Source organism: Thunnus albacares, chromosome 7 (genome assembly GCF_914725855.1).
Source record: "Thunnus albacares chromosome 7, fThuAlb1.1, whole genome shotgun sequence".
In the NCBI taxonomy this organism is placed as follows: domain Eukaryota; kingdom Metazoa; phylum Chordata; class Actinopteri; order Scombriformes; family Scombridae; genus Thunnus; species Thunnus albacares.
In genome coordinates, this window is record NC_058112.1 from 6,005,280 (window position 1) to 6,032,297 (window position 27,018).

The following is a 27,018-nucleotide window of genomic DNA, read 5'->3' on the forward strand; positions in this document are numbered from 1 at the left end:
GGCCTGTTGCCTCCTGCAGCAGTAAGTCTCCACTGCTTTGGATCCTCATTTTCTGGGAAAAACTGGTTTGGACAAAAAGATCATGGTGACATTTTCAAAATCGAGTTAATTTGCTTTTCAATGTTAATACTGTATCCTCAATTCTTTTGTTTCTAGATCATTGATGAGGATGACACACAGTTCATGACCAACTGTCCCCCTGCAGTGACGGAGAGTACACCTCGTAGACGCACCAGGATACAAGTGTTCTGGACAGCACCGCCTACTGGGTCCGGCTGTGTTATACTGAAGTAGGTTTCATTTTGAATAATGATGCTCCCATTCCCATAAAATTGTAGTTATATTTGTGTCGGGGTGGCAATAACAAAATCCACCTGCAGAGACTTAAACATTGAGATATAGTTCATACATCACAATGACCAAATTCATTTATTTCATGTTTTTTAATGTGTGAATTAAGTTACCATCACATGATAATTGAGCTGTGAGGAGGGACTGTTTTTAAAACTCTCCAAAGCACTAACAACCAAGATTTAAAAGTCAGCTACCAAAAAGTATGAATTAATGAACTACGCTGGTGGAAAATCAAATCCAAAAGACTAGACTTAACACAAAGTAACTGAGGTAGATGGGAATGCCATTAGCTAGATGAAAGGTCAAAGCATCACCAAGGTTTAGAATTATTCCTGAGGGCATGAATGTCTTTACCAAATTTAATGTCAATCAATCCAATAGTTTTTGAGACATTTTCAAGAACGACATTGCCATTACTAGAGCCAATTGATTTTGGACACTTTTTGCATTAATGAGTTTAATTACATTAATTGCATTAAAAGAGTAGTCGACTCATGGGTGTCAGATGTCAGAAGCAACAACAAAGTTCAATAGTCCCTATGCACCGATGATGTAGTCTTGATAAAAACATTAAAGTTATATCTGCGACAGATGATGTTGCTCAAACAAGTTTCAAGTCTCTGCAAGTTGATTATCATGCTGTGATGAAATGAATGGAAATCAATTCAAAAAGCCATATGGTGTGCTTTGGGTAAAGTACAAATGGAAAGCAGTTTTTAGGTAAGATTAAAAATCACCAGTCAAGTTATATAATTCCACAACAACAGGATCACTTTATCCACAGTTTTTCCATTTTTACTTGCACAAAGCAGAAAGCAGAAATCTGGACTGCTTCACTGGCAATAATTATTGTGCCCTAGCATGGTCATTGTTGTTTTTACAGATAGTCGTTATTGGTTATGGGAAACACATTAAGTAAGCTAATGCCAGGTGTTTCTCCAGAAGCTATGACACACTGTGGCTTGTGTAAAGGGACCGGCTCTACAACAAAGAGACAGATGATGATTATGGGGGGCAATTTGTGGTTTGAAGCAGGTTTGACTCTAAACCTGCACTGTTATTTCAACAGTGGTGTGAGTGTGTGAGAGAGATTGCTTTGTTGGATGCGACTGTGTGAAATGGCAACAACAACTCCAAGAATACTCTGAAACTCTGAATTCCTGGACAGTGTATCAGATCGAAGTGTCTGTATTGTTTCATATGGTATTAAATTGTCTTTTTAAAGGTTCCATAAGATGGCTATGAAACTGCCCCTTTTTCACTATGAGTGTTTCCTCATAGGACTAGTGGTGTAGTGGTAACTGATGAAGTGTGTATTCGATAAATATCATTGATAGGAAGGACATGACTTACAGAAGGTGTTAAAAAGTAGACCCTGACCAATACAAATGGTCAAGGAATATACAGTATATCAGTGAATGTTAGCTTATTGCAGATGATGGTATTGAGTATATGAATATAAAAGAAGATGGAAAGAAGAAAGGAAGAATAAAAAGAATGTGAAATTGCACTGAAGAAATTCAAAGCTATGTTTTAAGTAATTTAGAAACAGTGTTGTTTGTTGTTTTATAGTATATCTACCAGAGAGCACTAGCAAGTCTTTTAACTGTAAAATATCCTCTTCAGTACATCAGAGTCAAAAATTCTTTAATGTTGAATGTTTACATAATGTATTTATGTGAAAAAATATCAGTTAATATGAATACGTCATAATATAATTTTTTGAAAGCAGTATTAATTAATTTTTTTTGCCACTTGGAGGTCACAAGCTGTAAGTTGTTAGCAAACGGTTGTGCAATTACACAACAGACACAGAGCAACATTAACATTAATTTGGAGTCATGTTCCTTTTAGCTCTGTTTTGGTCTCCACCAGCTCTTGAGGGAAATATCTGCTTCTTTATTTACTTCAGTAAGTTTCCAACTGCCATGTCTATCTGCCATTTGGTGCTCAGCATGCAGCGCACAGTGTTTATCAGATTTTTCACTGAAAAAATCAGACTTTTCAGACATCAGACTTCTTGAACTCCAGAATAGCTCTGGTTGACTACAGTATATGTTATGCATTGGAATTATTAGCAGATCCGCCGTAGAAGTTTATTATTGGTCGTGGTTAGCATCTCAGGTAGGTCTGAGACGATATGATTATCTCCTGATTCAATACAATGGCAATACTTGGGTGCTGGTTCGATTCAGAATTGATTCTCGATTGAATGAATAGAAAATGGTGCCAAACCATTGACTGGTGTCCTTAGTCCACAATACAATATGAAACATAACTGGCAGATAAGATAAATAGTCGGCAGCGTTTTTATTTTAATAAGTTGCATTAAAAACTGCATTAATTAATTAATTAATTTGAAAGCATTTTACAGTCTCCTGCCTGTATGAGTATAACAAAATGAGGGGAGGCGCAGTGCTTCGCTGTGTTATTAACGTCATGTCTCCAGCAGTGGAGAGCAGCCTCTCTGCTGCTCCGTTAACTGCGGGGAAAGCCATTGTTGTCCAAGAAGATAAGCAGGCGCAGGGTTTTTGAGGCAGAACAGACTTTAAATAAGGAAAACCCTAAAAAAAAAATTGTGCTCTGAATCACAGTGGCATTTTCACAATAATCGATAATTAAAAGTTATTTGTGCTGCCCCATCCCCAGCATATTTACTGCTCATTATATTTACAGAAGCTATAATCACAGCCAGAATTTCATAGTTATATTCAGTGTATCCATGATCGTCCCGGCTGCTCTGTGGAGAAAGAAGTATTAGTTTGCGTTTGATTTGAAGACAGCAGAATGCATTGAACCCTGTGTTTAGCCCCTGGACTACAATACTTTGACGCTTGTGTCATGATGAACACATTAATTCCTAATGTAGCTCTAACCAGAGCCACAGGCTGTTGTGGAATTAAGAGGAAAATCATTAGGTAGAAAGCCAGAGAGAGAAAGAAGGCAGAAGATTTTCACTTTGACTAAAAACATAGTGAAAGAAAGATTTGATTAATATGATTAATGGTTTAATGGATTAATGATTCAACAAATGTAATATTGTCTGATTAGAAATGGCTATTACAATTTCCTTGTTTCAGTAATACTTGAGGAAGTACAAAATGTAATCCAGGCCACCTGTGCAAGCACAAACAAATCTTATGTGGGCTCACACACGTATAGGAATGACATTTCTTTACCGCAATATGTAGCTGCTCGCCACTTTTTGACGAATTGAGAATACAAATGATAATCAGACGATAACTCAGAGTGAACACACCTCTGAAAATGTCTCTCCCTCTGTTTGCCACCCTCTCTCTTTCTCCACAGTTCTGCTTTTTTCTCCTCTCTCTCGTTTCCATTTCCTCATCCGACTTCCCGAAGGGAATAACCTCCCTGACACGCATCTCTTCCTCCTCTGAGCGAGATGCTATAACTTGCCCTTACCTCCACAGTATACTCACAGCTGTTACTTTTAATTTATCTGCTGCTGCTGTATGACAGATGGCACGTAGCCATCCCAGTGTTTGCTAGTCCAATAAATCTAGCCCTGCGTAGGGGAACATCTGCTATGCAAATTCACCTCATATTACTGTCACTTTTGTCTGTCAGCAGTGAGATAGAGATTTAGCGTTACCTCATCCGACTTATGCGCCTTTCTGTCTCACTCTTTCTTCTTCTTAACTGTCTGCGCTCTGCTGTTGTAACTTGCTTGTCACTTCATCTTTGTTGAGACCGTTTTTCTTCCCCATGGTTCTATTGACACAATCTTCAGAAGGAAATTCATGACGGTCGGGGAGGAGATACTCCGCAGTACGTCTGCACTGTAAAACATCCCTTTGGACAACATCGGTGTCTTCTATGAATCATGTTGCTTTATACAGGCTGCTAGTTAAAAGAGAGAAAATGTAACTTCAGCTATGAACCTTCATACCAAAGCTGCACATTTTCACTCACTTCCCCCATCCTCCATTTGAAAATTGAAAATAATCACAACTACACCATGGGAATGCCTCTTCATATTTCTTTCACTTTATCTTGCTCAGCCTGGGCAGTCTCTCCTTACTCCTCAGCACTCTGTTATAGAGTATATGTTGCCATTCCAGGATTTCAACACGTCTCTTAGCTCAATCCAAGAAGCATCAAATACAAAACTCCTTACAGTTGGGAGAGCTCCAATACTTTCCCCCATAGAAATCTCATTGGTCCTTTCACTAGTGTAACAGGCCTCCAGGATTATCTTTTAAATTTGGTGCCAACTCCAAAACCTGCTATTTCAAAATCACTGCAATTATTTTTTCAGGAGGAGGGTTGATTAAGCTGTTGGTGACAGCTGTAGAGCTTAAAAAGAGGGACTATTTTTTATTAAAAGATTAGCCACAGATTTAGACTTTTATTTAAATATTTGTCAAAATCCTTTGTTAAGTGATGTGATGGCAGAAAGCCAAATCTACTCAGATTCAACCTGTGTGTAAACTTTCAAATTTTGTCTGACCAAAAGTAAGTTAGAGGAGCTGAAGAATATGTAGTGCCTACTCAGTGATGATTACTGAGGAACAGAGAGGAAAAAACATTGGTTTTGAGTTTAGTGAAGTAAGTTATTCACTGTACTGTGTTGTGTTTTAACTAAGAGCCAGATATTGTCTTTATTTATAACTGTGCATTTGAAAATGAGCTTTGTCTGGAGCCTTTCTTGATCCGTGATTTTGTCTAACAACGCAGTGATTTATTGTAAGTTAACTGTTGCCCTCACTAGCTGAGATAGAGGGTTTGATGAACTGTTTTTCTAATTGCATTCTGTGTTATTAATGAGCTATAAGTACTGATAGAACAGTTACATGAAGAATTATATGAGGTCCAACAAGCACACCAAACACAAATGTTTTTTTGTTTGACTACAGCTTAGTTCTATCAGTAATATTTACTTTACTCACCAAGTTAATCGCTAAGATCTGGGAAGGTGGTGACATCACAAAAAAAGAATCCAGACCATAAAAGAAATATGAGCAGTCAGACAATCAGGCAGGATTTATATAAACCCCTGAACTTATTTGAAAGAGAAAATGAAGGCAAGTGCAAAATTATTAATCAAACTGTCGATTATAAACCTCCATAATCGTTTACACGGGGCCTTCGTAGTTCAACTTTGACTTACTGTACTCCAGTTGTGTGCACATGAAGTCATGTTTCCTGTGAAATGATACAGTATCACTGGCATTTTGTATGGGCTCATTTTTGGTTTAACCCCTTAATAAAGTGGTTTAGTTTAAACTGGCTTGTTTAATGACTGTACAGTGATATCATAACCAAGACTGATGGGGTGGAACAATTAGTCCATAAATCGAATAGCCAGTCAAGCACATTATAGGGTAACAATTTTAGTGATTGATCAAAATTCACTGCTGTGTGATTATGAAGATTTCTTAAAACTAGGTCACCTATATAGTAGAAATGTGCAATTATTTTTGAAATTGGTGCCCTATGACCAGAGAAAACTGAGAAAAAGGCTGTAGATTCCTCATACCGCTCTTAAGGGGGAATCCTACAACTACCAGAATGCATTGGGTATTGAATTGAATCAGACTGACTGACTCTACTGACAGTGTGTTCATGGCCAGCAGAGCACCAAAGACACAGTTAGTCAGTAGCAGTATTATATCTCTTTACTGATGCTTATTTTCATTTACAAAACGTTTTTTCGTCATCAAATCTGGATATATTGTACTGGAGTGCAAGGATCATAACACCAATGGCGTACTGCAGTTAGTTAACGTTATGTCGAGCATTGCAAATTTACTGAGTCCTGCACGGTGCTGGTGGACAGTCAGAAAGTCAGCTTGTTTTGGGAAACAATCGTGGATGAAGGGGTGGGAAAAACTACAAGCACTTGTCAAATCAAGTGCTCAAGCTGGATGCAGCCACATAAGTTACAGTTAACACAGTTGGTGTTTGCTGTTCTGTATTCACAGTTGGCAAAGTCTGATATAATAATCTGTCAGAAAACAAAATCAATATCAAAACACCGTTAAGTTTGTTGCAGCGTAACAAAGTTTTCTGTTCTGTCTCCATTCTCTCTGCCCCGGGCATCAGTCAATGCTGCAGCCGTCTGTCTGGCTGTGCCTCTCTGTCGGCTGCTGCTGTACCGTAGCTCCAGTGGTAACGTCCTCCTCCATACTCTGTTGTGTCAGATTCCGAAGCACTACATTTGGCTTCGTAAATTGTAATAGTGGCACCACATCTTAGCTCCAACATTATATTGTAAAGGTAGTTGTTTGTTTGTGTCAGTGTTAGTGTTTGTTAGGAATCACAGAGAATTCAGCAGCTGAAAGTCTGCGGCTGTAATGTAGCTCTGATAGTACATTGAATATCTTTAGGTGTTAGCCTGTTGGTTGGATAAACAAGCTATTTGATTCTGTGAACTTGGGCATTTTTGGTGGGCATTTCTTACTATTATCAACAAATGATCAATCCATAAAGTGATTTGCAGCCCTATTTAAGACTACTTCATGACCATGTACTGTACAGCTCCAGTTGGGATTCCACTTTTTTCCCATACGTTCGCACAGTGAAGTGATGTATGAGCTGAACACCTGAAAAAAGTCAGCTGTGAAACATGCTCATCAGTTTATAGCAACAGAACAGAACATGTCAGCAGCTTTTAAATAGCTCTCTGTATTAAGTGCTATCTCTACTCATCTCTTACTGGCACTGGAACTAACAACTTCAAGATAAAATGTGCAACTTCTCATCTTGAGGCAGGAAGTGTGTCAGACCTGCCCTCCTCCTCCTCAGTTGGTCAAGTTTTCACCCCAACTCCTGTCATTCATCTTGCAAAGCTGTCTGCCTTGAAGCAGCATGTAGGTGTTGACCATGTTTTTAACTTTTCTGCCACATATTTAGCTTCACTGTCTTCATTTTTTGATGCCACTTTCATCCTTTCCCCAGTTCTTGCTGTTTTTGTGAGTTAAGTTTCAGCTTAGATATACAGTCAAACAGGAATTTAGGCATGAACACACAGGGCAGCAAATAACTGATCATGCAAATACTATTTACTTATTGTTACGTAAGTAATAATATTTGAGGCGTAGGTGGCGTTTTCTCCACCAAGTCCATTATCATTGATTATACTGAGTGTATTATTGAGATTTTACCATGGCCACTTACCTCAGGCAAAAAGAGGCTGTGGTCAGATTTTTATCCTTAAAGTGTGTTTACACTTGGTTCAACTCATGGATGGGTAAATTCTACCAGTGAGTAGGGTTGATAGCATTTTATTCAATCTGAATCCATTGTCATATCCACTTTTCAAATCTAAATCCTTTCAAATTAAAATTAATTATGTTTAGCTCTCAACTCCAAGTAACTACATTTATAAATAACTAAAACTCGGAGATTCAGTTTAGATCTGTAATCATAATTTGTTAGCTGAGAAGGCAGTAACACAACTGTTTTTAGCAGTGGCCTAATTGCCTGCGAAATGTCTTGTTTATTGCTCATTACTAAATGAAAAAGTGAGGAGGGATAAAAAGACTCAGCTTGGTGGATTTGAAATTTTATGAACTGGGAACCTGATCCAAAATGGAAGTAGCTATTGGAACCCAACCTTACCAGTGAAAGTTAACTGGTCATGTGGCACAAAGACGTTGTGATACCATGGTAACATGCAGTGTAATATACTCTACCTTGTGCACTTATTTACAACAACATATATTTGAGGTGTCCTGTTATACAGTTTCAATGCACATGCATAGTATTTATGTAGCTATGATGTAATGCTGAACATGTTAGTAAACAGTTGCCTATTTACACATCATATCGGCACACGCAAAGTAACATTAGCTTCTGTGCTGAGTTGTGCTTCTGGCTACTGAATGAACGTAGGTCCAATATTCACTCTCCTTTTAGCTTTGTTGTGGTCTCTACTAACTGAAATATCTTGAGCTTCTAAATGTTCCACTATATTCACCACTGAGTTACTTACCTGTCTGCCTGCTGTGCATCTGGTATGTTTAGTAGAATACTTTTGCTGAAAACAGATACCTGCTGCTGCTGAAAACAAGGTTGATGGGAGCTGTAAGAGTGAATCATGGCAGTAAAGTTGCGGGCTGTAAAACCAAAACAGTAAGCTGAAAGATGCTAAAATGTTTCGTAGCCTAGCTGAGGGGAACTCTAGAATCGGGTGACACTTCTGTGTGTTCATCATATCATTGTTAATAAAAAATTGCAACAAGTCCTCCAAATTAAACAACCAAAAAAGGTGTTTGACCATGCACTCCAGAAAGACACATAGGAGTTTCTTCTAATCTGGCGCTCTTATCGGCTGTAATTGGCAGGACATCATTTGTCTGTGCTTTCTAAATCAGTTGCAAATTGTTAAAAAAATATGTTTTATGATGTGACAATGCTGTGCTTAAGGTCTGGTTAGGTTTAGGCACAAAAACCACTTGGTTAGATTTAGGGAAAGATCATGGTTTGGGTTAAAATGATAACTTTGTTAAGGTTAGAGAAACATGTGGTGTGGGTTACTACTTCCTTCAATGTGACATTTGTGGTTGGAAACAGGAAACAAACAAGGGCCTTCTGTAGGGCTGTGTGATGTGACGATATATATTGTGTGGTGATAGAAAAGCATCTATTGTTTCATATTATGCTCTATCGTGTATTTCTTTTGTCACAAATCACACTCTTTACGGCAATATTTTTTGTCATTTGGACGATGCCTTGCATTCCTCCAGCATGGATGCAGGCAGGAAATTTGCATGAAGGCAACACTAACAAACATGGAGGAGAGTGACATGGATCAAGGTAATTCCAAACAGGAGAAGGACTCCGACCAGCAAAGACAAAACAAGGTACTCGTACCCAGAAGAGCCGCTACTTCTGTCACATGGATGTGGCTTTGGTATGAAAAGTCTGACTGACTGGTCCCCACAACAGACTCAAACACCACTAATGTCTTTTACCACCTATCCAAAAATCATGTCAACAGTACGGAGAGAGTCTACAGATGAGAGCCACAAAAATACAGTCAAGTGCTCAAAACAAACCCCAGACTCAGACATTTTGCCCACGGCCCCCTTTTTCTTAATTGAATGTATGCTTGAATGAAAATGTACACAAAGGTTTTAAATAAAAAGAAAAATAATCAAATATGAGTAAGTACCTTTTATTTGTTGAGTATATAATTCAAAATGTAATAAGAAATAGTTCTTTCCATTTGGTAATTTTATATAAACAATTTATTGGTTGAATTTACAGAAAATGTGCTATATCGTGATATGTATCGTTATCTGGATATGAAAGGACCTATATCAGGATATGGGATTTTGGTCATATTGCACAGCCCTAGTCTCCTGTGGCAAAGTCCGCTCAAGTCCACTGTTGGGTTACAGCATCCATCCAACCTGCCGCCTCCAAATGAGGATATTTGTCAATTTATGTAGATGCCATCTCAATTGCGCCCCTGCTTGGGGTCATAATTACTACGCTACTAGTTCAGATGGCATCTGTCACTCAAATGTAACTATATGTCGTATTTTGGGCGACTGATATTACGACCTATTGTGTGGCTTTAATAATCATAACGTCTTCCAATAATGTGACTTCATCATTTTGGTTTAAAATCTTTTTAAAGCAAAGTTTTAAAAAAAAACTTTCAAATGCTGAAATGTAATTGTACCCACAGAAATATTTAGTTTCAAAAGCAGACAACTCTCAATCACTTAAATCTAATATCTTCCAACTTCAGGTTTGACAACCTCTGTAGATGATAGCTAGAGCATTTTGTTTATGTATTCAGACTATAGAGTAAAAACATCTTGATAACATTGCTGTTTCATGGCGAAGCTGTCAGATATTCTCGGATTGCTTTAATAATGGTGAATCACCCACATAATTTCCCTCCTTTCTCCATCTTCAAAGCATCATCCAGTTTTCAACAGCTTCATGTTATGAGGAAGATTTTCAGCTGAAAGGTTTTCATAGTTCTACCTTGTTTTGACTTTTATCTTGTGCGAACATGACATGTCTCTATACACGAGTTCCTCGGGGTGCATCAGAGTGTGTATGTCCATGTGAGTGTGTATGTGTGAGTGTTGAAGAGAGTATGTTTGTCTGTTTCCTCCCCAGGTCACCAAGGTCCTTCTGGTAGATCTGATGAGCTCAGCCCAAATCTGTTCTTTAATCTCCAGAAACTCCTGAAAAGTCTTTCAGTGTCTGGAAACCACCTGGAGCTAAAAGAGACAGAGAGAGGGAGAGAGATGAGAGAAGAATGAGGCACAATGTTTTCCAATCTAAGTTTTGCTGTCCTGTTGATCACTTCTCAAGTTTATACTTAACATTTCTCCTCTCGCTCCATCACTGCCCTGCGGCCGTCTGTTCATCACATTTTCACCTCACATCGACCTTCAGCTCAATCTTCCCATCAGTATTCTGGTGCTGTTAACTGGGAGGACTCCAGGAGGAGGAAGAGGTCACCAGTCGTCTGCTTGCTCAGTGACAACACAAGTCTAACTGTGAAAGGAGTTTGACAACTGGATCTTAACTCTTCGCTCTTGACACAGCCACAGACAGAGACAGGCTTTTTGTATTGATCACAGGACTAGATTATTTCAAGTACACTCAGCTGTCAGAGACAACTGCTGTCATGGTATTTGCTGGCAAGTCATGTTAGCTTTTAAGAAATGAATTCAAGCTGATATAAATGGATTCTTTCTGTATTGCTGCCAGTGGGGCCTAAAGACTGATTGTCAGTCTGATAGTTTAATACCTTGACAACTACTGGCCTAAAATTTGGATGGAGATTTATGCTTTTAGAGAATAATTGCTAATGACTTTTCTTGTGACCTCCTGATCTTTCGTGTGGCACCACATCAAACAGTGATTAACAGTGACCATCAGTCGAAGGCATTCTATCCACCCTCCACCCCAAACAACAACACGTCTAGATATGCAACTTATGGCCACAACCAAAAGGTAAAAGTCAGACTAAAGGTACTCATATTACAGAACAGTATACTGAGTTAACTACATTTTTATCGATGCTAGTTGCGTGTCTATTGCAATAGCAACATTGGTCTGTTGACTGTTTCGATTGTTCCACCACTTTAGTCCACACTGAAATAACTCAACAACAATGTTTTGACATGAAATATTATACAGACATTCAAGGTCCCAACAGGATGAATCCTAGTAAGTTTGGTGATCCATTGACGTTACCTCTAGTCCCACCATATAGCTTGAAGACATTTTTTTGGTTTTTAGTGAAGAGTCTGGACAACTCTTGGATACATTTTCATGAACTACTGTACAGATATCCATTGTTCCCAGAAGATGAATCCTAATGGTTTTGGTGATCTTCTGACATTTCATGTAGTGCCACCAGCAGGTCAAAGTTTTCACTAATCCAGTGAAATATCTCAATATCTACTGGATGGATTGGCACAAAATTTGGTACAACATTCATTGTTCTCAGATGATGTATCCTACTTTGTTGGTCCCCTGACATTTCCTCTAGTACCAACATGTTCAGATTTGTGGTTTATAGTGAAATGTCTCGGCAAGCATTGGATGGATTTCCATAAAATTTTGTACAGAAATTCATGTCCCTGTAAGGATGTGATGCAGCTGTGGTGACATCTTAACTTTTCAGCTAGTAACATCATCAGGTCAAAATTTGTGTAATATTTTGGTTTATGATTAATTACCAGAAAAACGAATGTAGTTTGTAGTTTTTGTGATAGCATATGATAGCACACTAAACTAAGATTGTAAACATGATAAAATGTACCTGCTAAATACCTTCATGTTAGCATTGTCTTGACGTTGATGACCGTTGTGCCCAAGCAGTGCGTACAGCCACACAGAGATTATTTTTTGTATATGTGAAAATAAAAAGCGTATAAATAAGCCGGATGAACTGATTTGTGTTTCCTACTAACGTGAAGTGAATTTCCTCCACTTACTCCTGATGTTTATTATTGGAGTCAGGAGCACTTGACATGATTGCATGAACAGTTGTATATGTTGGACCGCCACACATGAATCCAAACAGCATGCTAAGGATTCAGCGTGGAGTGCTGTCCAGCCCTCCAGGGTACGCAAAAGAGAAGTCAGCAGACATCTCATTGAGATGTGGAATATATACAATGCATGATGCCATTGGAAGTATGATTAATAAGGTACTTGAACAGAAAGAGGCGTGGGAGAACAGGGAATAAGAAAAAAAAAAAAAAAATCAGTCAACAGCAGAATGGCAGGTTGGAAGCAGATGAAAAAATGTAGATTTGGATGCATTAATATACTAACTGTTGCAAGATTTGTTTGTGTTCTGTTATGTGTCCTCCCTGAACGAAACTTTTGTCATACAATAGCAAAAAGTATAATATATTTTGCACAACATCTTATAGGCATTTTCTTTAACTCTTGCTGCAAAGCATTTACAGTGTAGAATGTGTCAGGGATATACTGCAGCCACAGCAGCTCCATGGGTGTGCTATTTGACAGAACAGTGAGAGAGACAGGCTGTCTCCAGAGAAAAGCAGGACTGAGTGTGCTTACCCGATGTGAGAATCCAGATCTAAAGGGAGAAACTTGGTGCTGAATCCAACAGTCAGACGGGAAGTATTAAAGGAAAGAGCTGTGATTAAATCTCACTGTTGGAGAGGATGTCTAGGGGAAAAGCTGTCGACTAGATGCAGCCCTCTGTGAATTAGGTTAAGGTCTGTCTTTCCTGATGGGCATTCTTGAATTGTCAGTTTATTATGTGATCATATAGTCAACTACAGGATACAATATGGACACCCAAAATGGTGAAATAAGGGAAACAAAATGAGTATTTACACAAGTCACAATCCAGGCACAAGTAGGGGACAAATTACTCGTCCAGTAGTCTCAGCGTTAGTGGTTCAATACTGGCTCCTTATATCAGTACTTTTAGCCATGCTAGTGGGGATGGTGATGTCAGTCAACTATGAAATGTATTGCTATGAAATTTTGTATAGACATAGAACATTTTGCATAGATGTCTTTCTCAGGAGTTGGTGGAGACCCAAACAGAGTTAGCTCTGAAGGAGAGTGAATGTTAGAGCTTCTATAAAATTTACTTAAAAACTATCAAGGGCAGCTCAATAATAGTCTCTATATTTCACTTTTGTTTTTCAATTTCATGCCTAAGCAGTCAACCCATGTTGCAGGGTATATTGCACTATTCAGTCTGTGTAAGATTTATAGGAGCAATATAACCAATAACTCCTACTTATTGTCACCAGTCCCTCCTCTGTCTCCGCAGTCAGTGTTGCTCAGCTCCTGGGCCAAATTATCCATGTATCGCATCGGGCGAGTGCCCGGGGATACCAGCCAGTTTGCTGTGCTGGGGGGCACCAATGTGAAAAAAAAGAAAAACGTAAATAGTTTTCGTGGTCGGAAATGGCAGATACGTTTATAAAGCACCTGATTAAGCTTTTATTCAGCATTATTCTTATTAATAAGAAGATGAATAATAAGAATGAGAAAACAATTGAAAAAGTAGCCACTGTTGTGTGTCTTTCAGCACCACGGAGGCGTTGAGAGAAGGAGAGAGAGACGCTGTTTATTTCAGTAACAACAGTAGTAACTATAGTTGTTGCTGATAGAACATATGTTCAAAGACCATTTTGCTAATCCACCCTGCTATGAGGAACAAGTACACCTTCATATTCCTGAGTGCTGCAGTTCATACATTAGCTTTATTTTCTTTTTTACAAAGGCAAGAAGGAGAATCAAGTCCTTTTTATAAATGTTGTATCTGCCGTTTCTGACCAGGAAAAAAAACAAAAAATGCCTTTTCGTTTCTGGGTTTTGAAATGAAAATCAAATCACTATTTTGTTTTCATTCCTTTAATTTCTTTTTCTGAAAACAATAGAACAACAAAACAACCATAATTTCTAATAGCCTGCGCATTGCAATACATTTTCTCAATGTGCCATTCCCTATGCCTTCACATCACCTCACCCGGTGCGCTATGATCATTCAGCTGTTGAAATGGTTGCTTGCAACAGTGGTTATTGGGCTTGTATTATTTGGTATGTGTGTGTAATGATTTTTTTAGACATACTCTGTAATGGCTTTGCATGTAGTCCTCATACAGGCCATTTATGATGGAAATAATGATATTAAGCATGAAGTGTTGCATTGGGATGTGAGTTGCATTCAGATTTGAACATCAGTGTAAGGGCTACTATGGCATTTGTAGGCCAATCTCTATCTGTGGTGTCAGATTTTTTGGTTGTGTCTTACATTTTTCTGTAGTATGTGTGTTGAGCCTGTACTTTAGCAATAAGTTCATATAAATCTATGGTCTTTATAGCCACAGTGTGGTCACCCTAGGGCACCACACTGTGTTAATCCAGGCCATCTCAGCTCACTTTCATTACCCAGTTTTATGTGTCTTTTCTGTATGAGGCAGATTGAACACCCTGTCGCTGTTATGCTAAGACTGCTTTTAAAATAATGTTAATTACATTATTGAGAAATAGCATTAATACATTTATAGTCACAATGTCTAAAGTACAATTTTTCCAATTTTATGCATTCTGACTGCAAAGCTTGATCATGTTTAGTCATTAATCTGGGCTTTTCAGTAATAAAGGTTGGACTGTCTGCTGTCCTAAGACTTTGCTCCTACAAAAGATAACAGTTCTGAAATGTAATTTGGGGTCTGGTGATTAATTACTTTGAAAATGATGAATAGAATTTCAAATCAAGTTTAAGATTACCTGAGTCACAGTAAGATATGTAGCTGCAGTGAATCTTGTATCCAGTGAATCTCATCTTTTAGTTCTAGTTCTAAGTCTGTCTTCAGCATTTTGACCATACTGCAGATGCATGTGGTTTTCTGGCAGAGGCAAGAAAATAGTTACAGCAGTCAATGTGAAATGAGATGTATGGCTTTATCCAGACATGATTTGCTGTTAGTGATATGTCTTCATTTATACATTTGTTTTTAATTTGCTTCTCACTGTAGAGCAGTTTTTCCTAAACAAGGGGTAGGTTGCAAAATCACTTCATATAGTGGCTCTGCTTCACATCAGCATCTGCTCCTATTGGCGACTGTTTGTTACCAGGACATGTTATACACGTTTTTTCAACTTTGTGTGCATAACAGGCCTGTCAATGTCCTGTCTGAGTGTTTGCAAAATCTTTTTTTAATTCCAAAGCAGAATTTAGGGAGTTGAAATGTAGGTGAGGTGCGTTATAATTTTTTAGACACACTTGAGGCAATGTCGGCCTATTGGTCAGTCCACCACTTTGGTTCCCAAAGAAATATCTTAACTTTTGGATGGACTGCCATGAAATTTGGTACAGGTACTCATTGTCCCCAGAGATTTAATCCTAATGACGTTGGTGCCCCTGACGTTTTATTTAGCACCATCAACAGTACAGATCAACACTAAAAATGCCTTTGTTCAAGATCAAATATATTCATAATTAATGACATTCCCATCAGTCTCAGCTATACTTTGTGCTAATAAGCAAATGTTAGCATGTGGTAAACGCTGATGAAAACACTGATGTTTAAACTGTATAGAAATGACAGCTACCACTACCACGCCTAAATCTTCAGGAAGAAAATACTATATTTACCACAATTTCTAGTTCATTTTTCACAGCTTTGCTCACCCAACACCGCATATTGATTGACTGATTGAACTTACCTCATATGTTGACCTTTTTGCTTGCACCATCACCACCATCCTCACACATGTAATACTGCCACACACATGCCTGAGGACTTTCTTTGTACCCTTCTGATATGCAGCAGGTTATCAAAGACCTTCATTCTGACACAGTCTTTTAGCCAATTATTACATTTACTTCACCATGACTACTAAAGATCATAAAAATAAAAATTTTCCCGAGGTGAGGGTCCAGACTAAGAGCACTTGACCTCAATGAAGTAGCATTCCAGGCACATAGGAACCTCATCCGGAGGGGGACCGGAGCACCCTCCTAGAATCAGGGCTGGGTGGGGAACTTGACGTTGAGCATCTGGTGGCCGGCCCATGGGGCCCAGTTGGGCACAGCCCGAAAAAGTAACACCACCTGCAGGGCTAAAAACTGGCGTCAGGTGCATTACCAGATAGGCAGTGGACAGGAGCAGGGAACTGGGCATGCTGATCACAGGTATCATAAGCTAGCTATAGAGACGTGGAACATCACCTCCCTGGTGGGGAAGGAGCTGGCGATAGTATGGGTGGTAGAACGGTGCCGACTAGATATAGTTTGGCTTGCCTCTGCGCACAGTGCAGGCTCTGGAGAGATACTCTTGGAGAAGCGCTGTACTCTTCTTTTCCGGAGTTGCCCAGGATGTGAGGCACCAGGCGGGTGTTGAAGCTCTCCCTGTGGAAGGAGAGGGTCTTCCTCCTGGGGAAAGCTTATGCCAGGGTGCTGGAAAGGATGCTCTGGCCGACTGTCAAACCGCATATACAGGGGGTACAATGCTGATTCCATCCTGGCCTTGGAACAGTGGACCAGCTCTTCACTCTGGCAGGGATACTTGAGGGGTCATGGGAGTTTGCACATTCCTCAGTGCACCTTGTGGGGGTGCTGCGGGAGTATGGGGTACCGAGGCCATTCTTGTGAGCCATTGGGTTCTTATATAACTACAGTGAGAGTTGTGTTGTGCATTCTCGGCAGTAAGCCAGACTTGTTCTCAGTGGGTATTGGGCTCCACCAGGGTTGACCCGTGTCACCGATTCTGTTTGTGATTTTCATGGACAGAATCTCAAGGTGCAGCCAGGGGAGGTGAGTGTCTGGTGTGGGGACTTCAGGATTGCTTCTCTACCTTTTGCAGATGATGCGGTCATGCTGGTTTCAACACACCATGACCTCCAGCAGGCACTGGACAATTTGCAGCTGAATGTGAAGAGGTCAGGATGAGAGTCAGCATCTCCAAGTCTGAGGCCATGGTGCTCTGCTAGAAATAGGTGGACTGCTCCCTCCAGGTTGAGAGTGAGTTACTGCCCCAAGTGAAGGAGTTCAGGTATCTCAGGGTTCACGAATGAGGGTAAGATGGAGCATGAGGTCGACAGGCAGTCGGTGCAGCATCAGCAGTAATGCGGGCGTTGTACCGGATTGTTGTGGTGAAGAAGGAGCTGGGCCAGAAGGCAAAGCTCTCAATTTACCAGTCGATCTACGTTCCAATCCTTACCTATGGTCACAAGCTTTCGGTAGTGACTGAAAGAATGAGATCGCGGATACAGGCCGTCGAACTGAGTTTCCTCCAAAGGGTATCTGGACTCAGCCTTATGCCATGTCAAGACAGCAAGTGTAGTGTAAGCAGCACATCAACAGAGCAGCAGCATCAGCAGTGAGTGCTCCGTCTGTGTTTCTATACTGCAGGTGTTCAGGTGCAGTGTCGAGTATAGGTCACCCACGTGTAGGAAGCGCTCAAGAGCCCAATTCACAATGACTGTAGTTACAGGCGTAAAATTGAAGAAAACAGACTTGAAGCATAAATAAACACTTCAGATCGCAGTTACGCCCATGAGACGCAGCTGAGACGTGAGCCTGCATGGAACCGGTGCAGACAGCTGCACGGATTACAATGAGAGCATATCTGTTGTGAGTGACATGCATATGAAAAATGCATCTCACACACACTTGCTGTCTAGACACAGGGGTAGAGAGATCCTCGGAGATCTAGGGGGAGCTCGGAGTAGAATCACTGCTCCTTCGCGTTGAAAGGAACCAACTGAGATGGTTTGGGCACCTGGTTAGGATGCCTTCTGGACGCCTCCCTTTGGAGGTGTTCCGGGCACATCCAACTGGTAGGAGACCTCGGGGCAGACCTTGAACATGCTGGAAGAATTACATATCTCTTCTGGCCTGGAAATGCCCTGGGATCCCCCAGTAGGAGCTTGAGGGCATTGGTGGGGTGAAGGATGTTTGGGTTTCCTTATTCAGTCTGATGCTACCACAACCCGGTCCTGGATAAGCAGCTGAGAATGGATGGATGGATGGATAATGTAAAAATTATGCATTAATGAGTTTGGGTTGCTGGGGCACACTAATTTAAAATTTTGAAAATAAATTTAAAAAAAAAAACAACAGAAACAACACCCAGTTTTCTATCAGGCAAAGCAGATTCTCTTTTTTGCATTGATAATAATTCATATGAAGGGTTAAAAATCTTTAGAGATGTAAGTTTTAGTTTGCAACACATTTTTAAACATCCAACTGTTAAGAACAGCACAGTAGTGTAAGGCAGTATTGTAGGTGCCAACTTACTGAACTATTCAGAGGAAGTGTAAAATACTGGGAGGGTTTGCAACACTACTGCAATGGAATATAAAACTATTGCAAAAATATTGTAAAAGTATTGCAAGGCCAGACTTCTGCTGACAATTTTTTACCTGCTTTGTCAACTCAAGATTTCCATACAATCGGCATCACACACAGTTTTACAGATCTCTGTGCAATATGAGAAATGCATTTCATTTTAATCAAGAAGAATGTAAATGGTATTGGAATAACAACCTACTTTCATTGGGACAGTTTCATTCTCAGACAATATTAGCTCATAAGTTAGAATTTGGCTCTGTCCACAGTGTGTGTAAAGATCTATGTTCCTGCTTCCGACTGTAATTCCAGCTATCCGGCCTCTCTCTTCTTTATGTCTGTGGGCATGATTGCTCTGTTACATTTCATATTGCAGCAGTGGGATTGTGTCATGAGGTTCAGAGAATACGGCGCTGTTTCTGTGAAAAGATGTGTACTCTGTGTCCATTATGAAACCTCAGGGAACCCATTACCTTCCCCTCTCGCTGAGGATTACATGGATCAGATATTGGAAAAAAAAACTACAGTATTATCCATCTAATGCCCTCTTTGCACCCCTCTCACTGTTCAAATTTCTCTCCCTTTCTTTTCTTTCATAATTTTATATTTCCCTCTCTCTGTACAACTCTCTCTGTCTCTCCAGGGCGAGCATTGTCCAGAAGAGAATCATCTATTTCCAGGATGAAGGATCTCTCACCATTCGGCTGTGTGAGAAAGGTAATGACAGCTGCCCGTCATCTTCTCCTCTCCCTCGCTGGCTGCTCATTTTTTCATCCTTGACCACTCATCATGGTGTCATTATCCCTTCCTCTATCTGTCTTTTTTTTTTTTTTTTTCATTTTTCGGAGCAGAACAGCTCCCAGTCTTTCATACCATATTTTAAAAAATATGAAGCCAACAGGGAAAGCAGGGAAAGCTGCGAGGACAGTGAATCGCAGATCTCATGGGAGTCTGTGTGGAATTTAAATATTCCTTTGTATTTCACCACAGAGTCACTCCATAGCTTTTATGTTACCTGTGATTTCACCGCAGAGAAAAATGCCACACCAGATTTGGAAAGCTGCCGGCTCCCCAAATAAACACTAAACTCTTGTGAGACAGAGAGGCGACAGGACTCTTAGCTTTGATGCACACGTTTATTTGTACAATAAAAAACAAGAGTCTGGACTAATGGTTTTTCAAACTTAATCTCAGGGGAATTTTACTTTTCATAAAATCTTCCTCTCCCCACTGAAATCTAATTTTCCAGGCTATTATGCAAGCCAATCAAGCCACCCCGTTTCAATTTGCTGACAAAAGTTAGGTGCCTTCGATGTTTGACTCATCCTGCTATAACTTAGATGTTAAGTGAGGATTTCTTCTGAATAATTTGGTGACTCATAAATATCCAAGTACTCCCCTTGACCTATCTTTGCAAAGCATTGGTCAAGGGCAATATCTGAATATTTATAAGTCTGCGTCAAGGCTAATGTATTATTTAAATACCAGTTTATTCCAGGGATATAATTTTGTGACATTCTGACTGGTTCCAAATTGTACTCGTTCATCTGGTATTTATGCAGGTGTGCATCTGTGTCAAAGCTCGCACACTGGCTGATCTGTTTGTCTCGTGGTTCCTGAATTGTGTTTTCTATATTTTATTAGGTTGTTTATCCATTTTACCCTTATATCTTTACATGTGAGCTCTTGTGTGTATTGTCATGGTCATGTCCTGTTGCCCTGCAGAGCGTGTGTTTGGTGAGGCTACAGAAGCTCCTGCCATTGAGTGCTGCGCCTGTGGAACAGCCAAGTATAGACTCACTTTCTACGGCAACTGGTCGGAGAAAGTGCATCCCAAAGATTACCCCAGTGAGTAATCATGCATGCATGTATACTGTGTGTATATATATATATATATAATGACAGAATGACACATACAAACATTTTCTGATGGGAAGCCCCATATCGGCAGTAACTGGCAGGATAATAACAGTTACCTGTGCCTTCCAAAACTGTTAGAAATCACTGTTGAAGTGTATGACCTCCTCCCTACATGAACTTTGTCACTCTAAAATAATGACTTCTGCTCCCTTTGCTCCCGTCATAATTTCTACGGCCGCTAGAGGCGTTATGTCACTTGAACGTAAATTTATGTTGTTTTGGGGCACCTGCATAAACAACTGATCCTGAGGACAGTCTCCCTTTAAATCTTTAAGATGTGGGCATACTGTGGCATCACAAATAGTTGAGAAGCCAATCCTGGTCCAGTATTCTACTTACACACAAGTGTGATGTGGAAACTTGAAGCCTGCAGTGCACATACAGTGAATAGATTTTTCAGTGAAGTGGGAGACATGTTGAACTTTTGAAACTAAAAATATTTGATACTGGGTTTGAAGGAGAAGGAGTCGATAAATTAAAAAAAAATAAAAAAATTTTGACTAGGTAATTCAACTTTTTTCTGGAAAAACCATATCAGACACAAATTATTATTCAAAACATTGTTATTTCTATATATCCTAAAACATGTCAGGACATTGTTAACTTGATCAATTGATCAGAAAAAATTTAAATTATTGTTATACAATCTATTATGGTATGTAGAAGTAATGTAATCAGTATTATATGCTTCAGTGGAGTACATCTACATATTGTATATGATCTGGTAAGTAGGAGAATCAAGGAAAACTAGAACAGAAAAAGAATCACTGACCAACTGAAAAGCACAGTTTATCATCTGTATCAGAAAACATGGATGAAGTCAGGCAGGCAGCTAGCTCTTCATTTAATCAGCTAGTATTTACTCTCTTCCTGACTCACTCTTCAGACTTTAAAACCGCTCAAACCTAAATGTCTTTTCCTCTCCTGCTCCTGTCTTCCAGGACGAGCCAACCACTGGTCTGCTCTGATTGGTGCGTCCCACTCCAGAGGCTACGTGTTGTGGGAGTACGGAGGCTATGCCAGCGAGGGAGTCCGTCAGGTCGCTGAGCTCGGCTCCCCCATCAAGATGGAAGGAGAGATTCGACAGAAGGTATGGCTGACATCAAATGGAGCCAGGTCTTCTGTCTCTCCATTTTTTATATAACAGAACTATTTTCTTGTCTTTTTCTCAGTGGCAGTAAAGACTGAGACCATAAAGAGAGAAAAAAGAACTGAATGCAAGAAAAAAAAAGAAAAAGAACTCACTCTCAAACTGCAGCCTTTATCAGTGCATACAGAGTGTAGATACAGTATAATCATGATTGTGCCCTACTATTTGTTGAGGGCTATACAACATACTGTGAGGTTAATGACAGGCTGAGGCAATAAGAGTCTGAAATGACACACACACACAGGCACACTAATTTCCCTCTGTCAAAATCCAGCTGATTGTGCAATGCAGTGAAATTCGCATTTCCACATCGGGCAAAGCATTTACATAGAGACACAGGGCGTCTTCAGACTCATACCCATTCATTATCCTTCTAATGAAAGCAAATGTATATTGACATTTGTGGTGCTGGACCCAGCTTGAAATGAAATTCCTGTGGAAAACTTCAGCAAACTTCTTGCGAACTGTGCCTTTAGGGCATCAGATATTTTTAGAAGGCATGGATAGCACCCTGAGAAAGTGGGCTGTTGCCTCAGCTCCTCAGGAGTGTTTGTGTGTGTGAAACATGGTACGGACAGAAAAGAGTGCATAGCAGAGCATAGCTGAGAGCTGTGTTGCGCATACTCTGTGTGTGTGTGTGTGTGTGTAGGTGAGTTAAATACTTACATGTCAAATCCACTTTAGGGTTGGGCAATATGATGATATATACCATGACACATAGAAATCTGTCTACCATCTGAGATTTTTTGATACCATTGATACTGTGGTATGTAGCAGTTGCCTTAAAGTTATAATCCTTAATATTTTCATCATATCAAATCCCATTTTTGATATTATTTATCAGTTTATTCTGCTCTAGTCATTTACACTGATTAGTTTCCTCTCTCTATAATAGTTTGAATTGTTAGTTGCGGAGTCTGCCATTCCCGCGCTGCATTTAAATGGTGTGCACATACACAGAGGATTTGCAGGAAATGCAACACACACTTACTGGACAGAACACGAAAGACCAGAGCCGATGCACGTTATTAGTGCAAATTTTCATCCTGGCTGAACAACAGGGGAAAAGAAAATGACCATCTGCAAGTCAAAAGTGTTTTGAACAGAACTATGGGACTTGTATTAAGATGTTGTAACATTATCACCAGTAACCACAGGCGTCACCTTAAAACCTGAATTTCCATTGTCTGTGCCATCACATAGAGCTGATTTTTGTTGTGTCTTAATAAGGAGGATTGCCTAAATCAGAGAGAATATCAGTGAAGGTCCCTTATATGTTTTTGGTCTTAAGGACAGAATTACTCAGTTTTCTCTGGAAAAAGGCAAAAAACTACATTGGGATCAGAATTAACTGACAGTATTAACTAAAAGTGTTAAAGGTGATGGACTGCATATAGCCGTTTTGTACCGAAGCATTTTCTATAATGTGCGTTTCATTCAACAACACACACAAACACTCACTGCGGTCCTGACCATCAGGAGAATTTAAGTTCATTATCTTGCTCAAGGACACATAATGTGGACAAGAAGATCCAGGGATCACCAATTAATGGATGCCCCGCTCTACTCTACTCTACTCTACTCTACTACCACTAACCCTAACCATAGCTGTACATAGAGTATATTGTAATTTACACAACGTGTGTGTTGTTGATGTGTGCTGGTTCGACTGAGGCCTCCAGTATATGGCTGTCTCTGTGCGTCCTCTTTCTGCCACACTCTGTCTCTCACTGTGGGCACTGAAAGGTGTGTCCTGGCCATTTGTGGGGGAACAATAGTGTGTTGTTAGTGGGCTGTCAGTCTGGTGTGTGCCTGTCAGTTTGGGTTTGGACTGTTGTGTGGAGACATTAGAGGCTGACGGACAGCCCTAACTCCTCTCTTGGCTGGCTCTGTCTGTCTCTGGGGCTAATAACTACCCTGACACAATGGAAACTTCAGCCTGCTTCATAGCGGAATGAGATAGCTTGATTGTGTACTGTAGACTGGAATGTTAGCTATTGAGCTGTAGAATGAAACAGCTCGATTGTACACTGTTCAGTGGAATGTCAGCTATTGAGTTGTTGGAGTCTTAAAACTTTTTTACCCATGAATCAAAAAGGTTTTGTGTCTTGCGCTCTGTCCCATTCACATGGCAAAATATAGATCCCACAATACGTTTAGTGTCTCATCCTTGAAGAAGAAATGGTGGATAGCCATAGTAGGCTGGCATATTTTTTTCAATGTACCGAGGCAGTATCGACCCATAATACCCCAAAATACCCCCCAATTTTTTATTACTTTCAAATGTTGATTATCCTTTTGATCAACTGATTAGTCGTTTAGTCTATAAAACATCTGCAAATAGTCAAACAAACCCTGATAAAAAAGTTTCCAGAGCCCAATGGGACATCTCAAAATTTTTAGGTTTGTCAGACCAACAGTACTAAAAATATTGAAAAATACTAAATTTGAAGAAGAAAAAAAAAGGCAAATCACCTCATTTAAAAAACTGGAACCAGTGAATGTTTGACCACTTTGGGGAAACAAGCCGTTAACACAACAATATACAGTCCCCTTTAAAATTTGATAAGGCAGATTTGTTAGGAAACTGTTATTAACTGTTATTTACATATCAAGCAACACTGATACGCTGGAACAACACTGATAAAAGCTGTGAGACCAAACCAAACAATAAAGTCTTACAACCAATACAATGAGCCAAAAGACACTAAAATGCTTCATAGAGCTGAGAGGAATTGCAAGTCAGGTGATATTTCTCTGTGGGTTTGACACTACGAGTGACGCCTTCCATGTTATACAGTCATCAGACCCTATTTTGATATAAAAAATATTGATTAGAGCAGTAAAGTAAAAGAGTAGGTCCTGTAGTAGAGTAGAGGACCTTTATTGAAATATTTAATATAAGTCAATAGTTCTCATTGTTAAATCTAATGACAACTTGAAATGTTAAATGCTGCAGTTTAAGTGTATTACTGTAATTTCCAGTGTTATTGTTTCCTTCAGTTAATATTAATATTCATGTTCGTACACATGCACACACTTTGTAGATACCTTGTAGATACAAAATTTTTCTTTTTTTTCCAGAGATATTAAAGTTATCTTTTCAAGGTTTAGACACAAGCAAACTAAATCACACACATACATTCCCATCTTTTCAATTCTCTGGAGCGTCTAAGTTCAGACTGGGTGAACATCGAAGTGGCTGCTGTAAAGGTGGGAAGCCGACATGGGTCAGTAATCCCTGTCTTAGCTGAGAATCCCAACCATCCAGAGGAGCAATCAGCTGTGGTGATGTGTGGACAAAGCCTTAAGACCAACCTCTCCAGCCCAGCGCCGACCTCCGCTCCCCTAACTAACACAGGCCTAAGCCCGGCACAAGACAGGCAGACTGGCAGACAGAGATGCAGACAGGCAGGCAGGGAAGACGAGACCTTAGAGCTCTCGCTGTGATGATGTGAGTACAAGCCAGAACATCTCTGTCAGAGAGGTGCTTCTTCAAACTGTCAGTGCTGAAAGACATAATGTTCAGAAAGTCATTCACAGCATTTGATAACCAATCAGAAATTACACACAGGTTTCTTTTAGAAGCAAATATTCATATGCTATATAGATGTTGACACAACAGTGTGCTCCATCTTACTGGTGTAAACCCAACAAGCACCAAGGTGAAAGTTGAATTGCTGCTGCATGCATTACTTTGCTAAATCATGACCTAAGTCTATAACGTCCTGCTGGTTAGTGTTTATGTTAACCTTGGCCATCATGCCGTCCATCAAACACTCCCCGCTAAGCATGTGAGCACAAAGGCCCACTGGACAGGGCCCGACATGCGTGAGCTTGTTGAAAATATGTGTGATAAAGCTCGTTTTGAAAACCTCCAGGCACACATAAGCTCATACTGCAGCACGTACAGCGCATTGCTGCACACCAGCTGAGAGTCACAGCTCGGACTGCTTTCTGAAAATGGATCTCTCTCTAAACCCTGGCACCCACTGACTTAGCAGCGTTCAGCAACAGGTTGAAACGTGCCAAGATCCTGAAGTGCCTCTGTCAGTTCACTGAAGCTGTCAGAATAAGGTGCACATGCTTTATCAACAACTAGAGCTGCAAGATGAGGAGCACAGTCATTAAGTTTAGAGGAATAGTTGGACATGTTTATTCACTTTCTTGTAAAGAGTTTGATGAGATCAATACCACTCCCATGCCAACAACTAGTTGTGATTTTATGTTCTGAAATTATTTCTTAGCCGGTTTTGTCTTTATTCTTAGGTTGCCAGGCAATTAGCGTCACAATTATCCCTGCTGAGAAATATTTCCAGCACGTAACACTGTAAAACATGTTGTTTTTCCACTTTGGTTCTTGTATAGATCAAACAAACTAGATGTAACATGTTAATCAGTGAGCTTTAGAGGTGCTGGTAGGTGGATTTTTTTTTTTATGTGGGCAGGTTGTTTGTGTCTATACCAAAAGAGAAATCTGTCTCCTGTTAAGTCCAAAGTTGTATTATTTACAGTACATATAGTGTCGTCTTAGCTGGCTTGTTAGCATTACCCACTGGTAAACCCACACTCAGGAATCTGCTGGTTTTGTTCAGACTTGGAGGGCGGGTGACCTCTCAAGGGCTAACGGTGAGCTAGTTGAACGCTTGTTAAACTCTTTTTTTAAATTCTATACAAGGAAAACAGAGATGTGATGTGTGGTGGATTTTGAGTTATTTAGAGGCACCTTTTGATTTAGCTGGGCTTTGTAACAACAATGATGTAACAAATTAATTTTACTGTTGAGTAATTAATAATCTAATTTGTTTTTTAATGAGTTGTACTTAATGTGTAATTGATTACAGGTTTCCAGTAATTTGCCCAACACTGCTTTAAGCAGAACCAAGCTAGCTGTTTCCTCCTTACAGTCTTTATGCTAAGCTAGGCTAATTGCCTGCTGGCTCTATCTTCATGCTGTTCTTAGCATACTGACTTAAATGTATTAATCATGATCATTATTAATTATTAATTTTTTATTTAGGTAACATTTGAACTCAAAAAAACATATCAGAAACTCAAGACACTCATCAGCAAGACATTTCTCCATTCTCTGTTAAAGAGCGGCTGAGATTGACATTAAAATGAGAATTGCTGGTCAACCTTAAAGATCAGTCTTAAGTGAGTCTGGTCAGGTTAGGCTAACACGTTGTTGCTAACTTTGGGGCTAACGCCCTTCGTTAGACGAGTATTTTCTCGATCTTGAGGAGCTGCAGCATTTATTAACTGACACACTGTAGTCTGTACTGTACATTAACTG

The 27,018-nt window shown here is 39.8% G+C and overlaps 1 protein-coding gene and 1 long non-coding RNA gene across 4 annotated transcripts in view; both read left to right on the top strand.

Moving 5' to 3' along the window:
• spon1b (spondin 1b) overlaps positions 1–27,018 on the top strand; it is a 97,724-nt gene that overhangs the window by 15,145 nt on the left and 55,561 nt on the right. For all 3 annotated transcript variants that reach the window (XM_044356351.1, XM_044356352.1, XM_044356353.1), the window contains 4 exons: positions 157–290; positions 19,296–19,369; positions 20,378–20,500; positions 21,514–21,662. In XM_044356351.1, coding sequence (XP_044212286.1) covers positions 157–290; positions 19,296–19,369; positions 20,378–20,500; positions 21,514–21,662 — 480 coding nt within the window. The remainder of the gene's footprint in view (positions 1–156; positions 291–19,295; positions 19,370–20,377; positions 20,501–21,513; positions 21,663–27,018) is intronic.
• LOC122985585 lies at positions 297–11,999 on the top strand. The gene is made up of 3 exons (XR_006404153.1): positions 297–2,779; positions 5,499–5,502; positions 11,988–11,999. It is a non-coding gene; the product is annotated as an uncharacterized LOC122985585 (long non-coding RNA).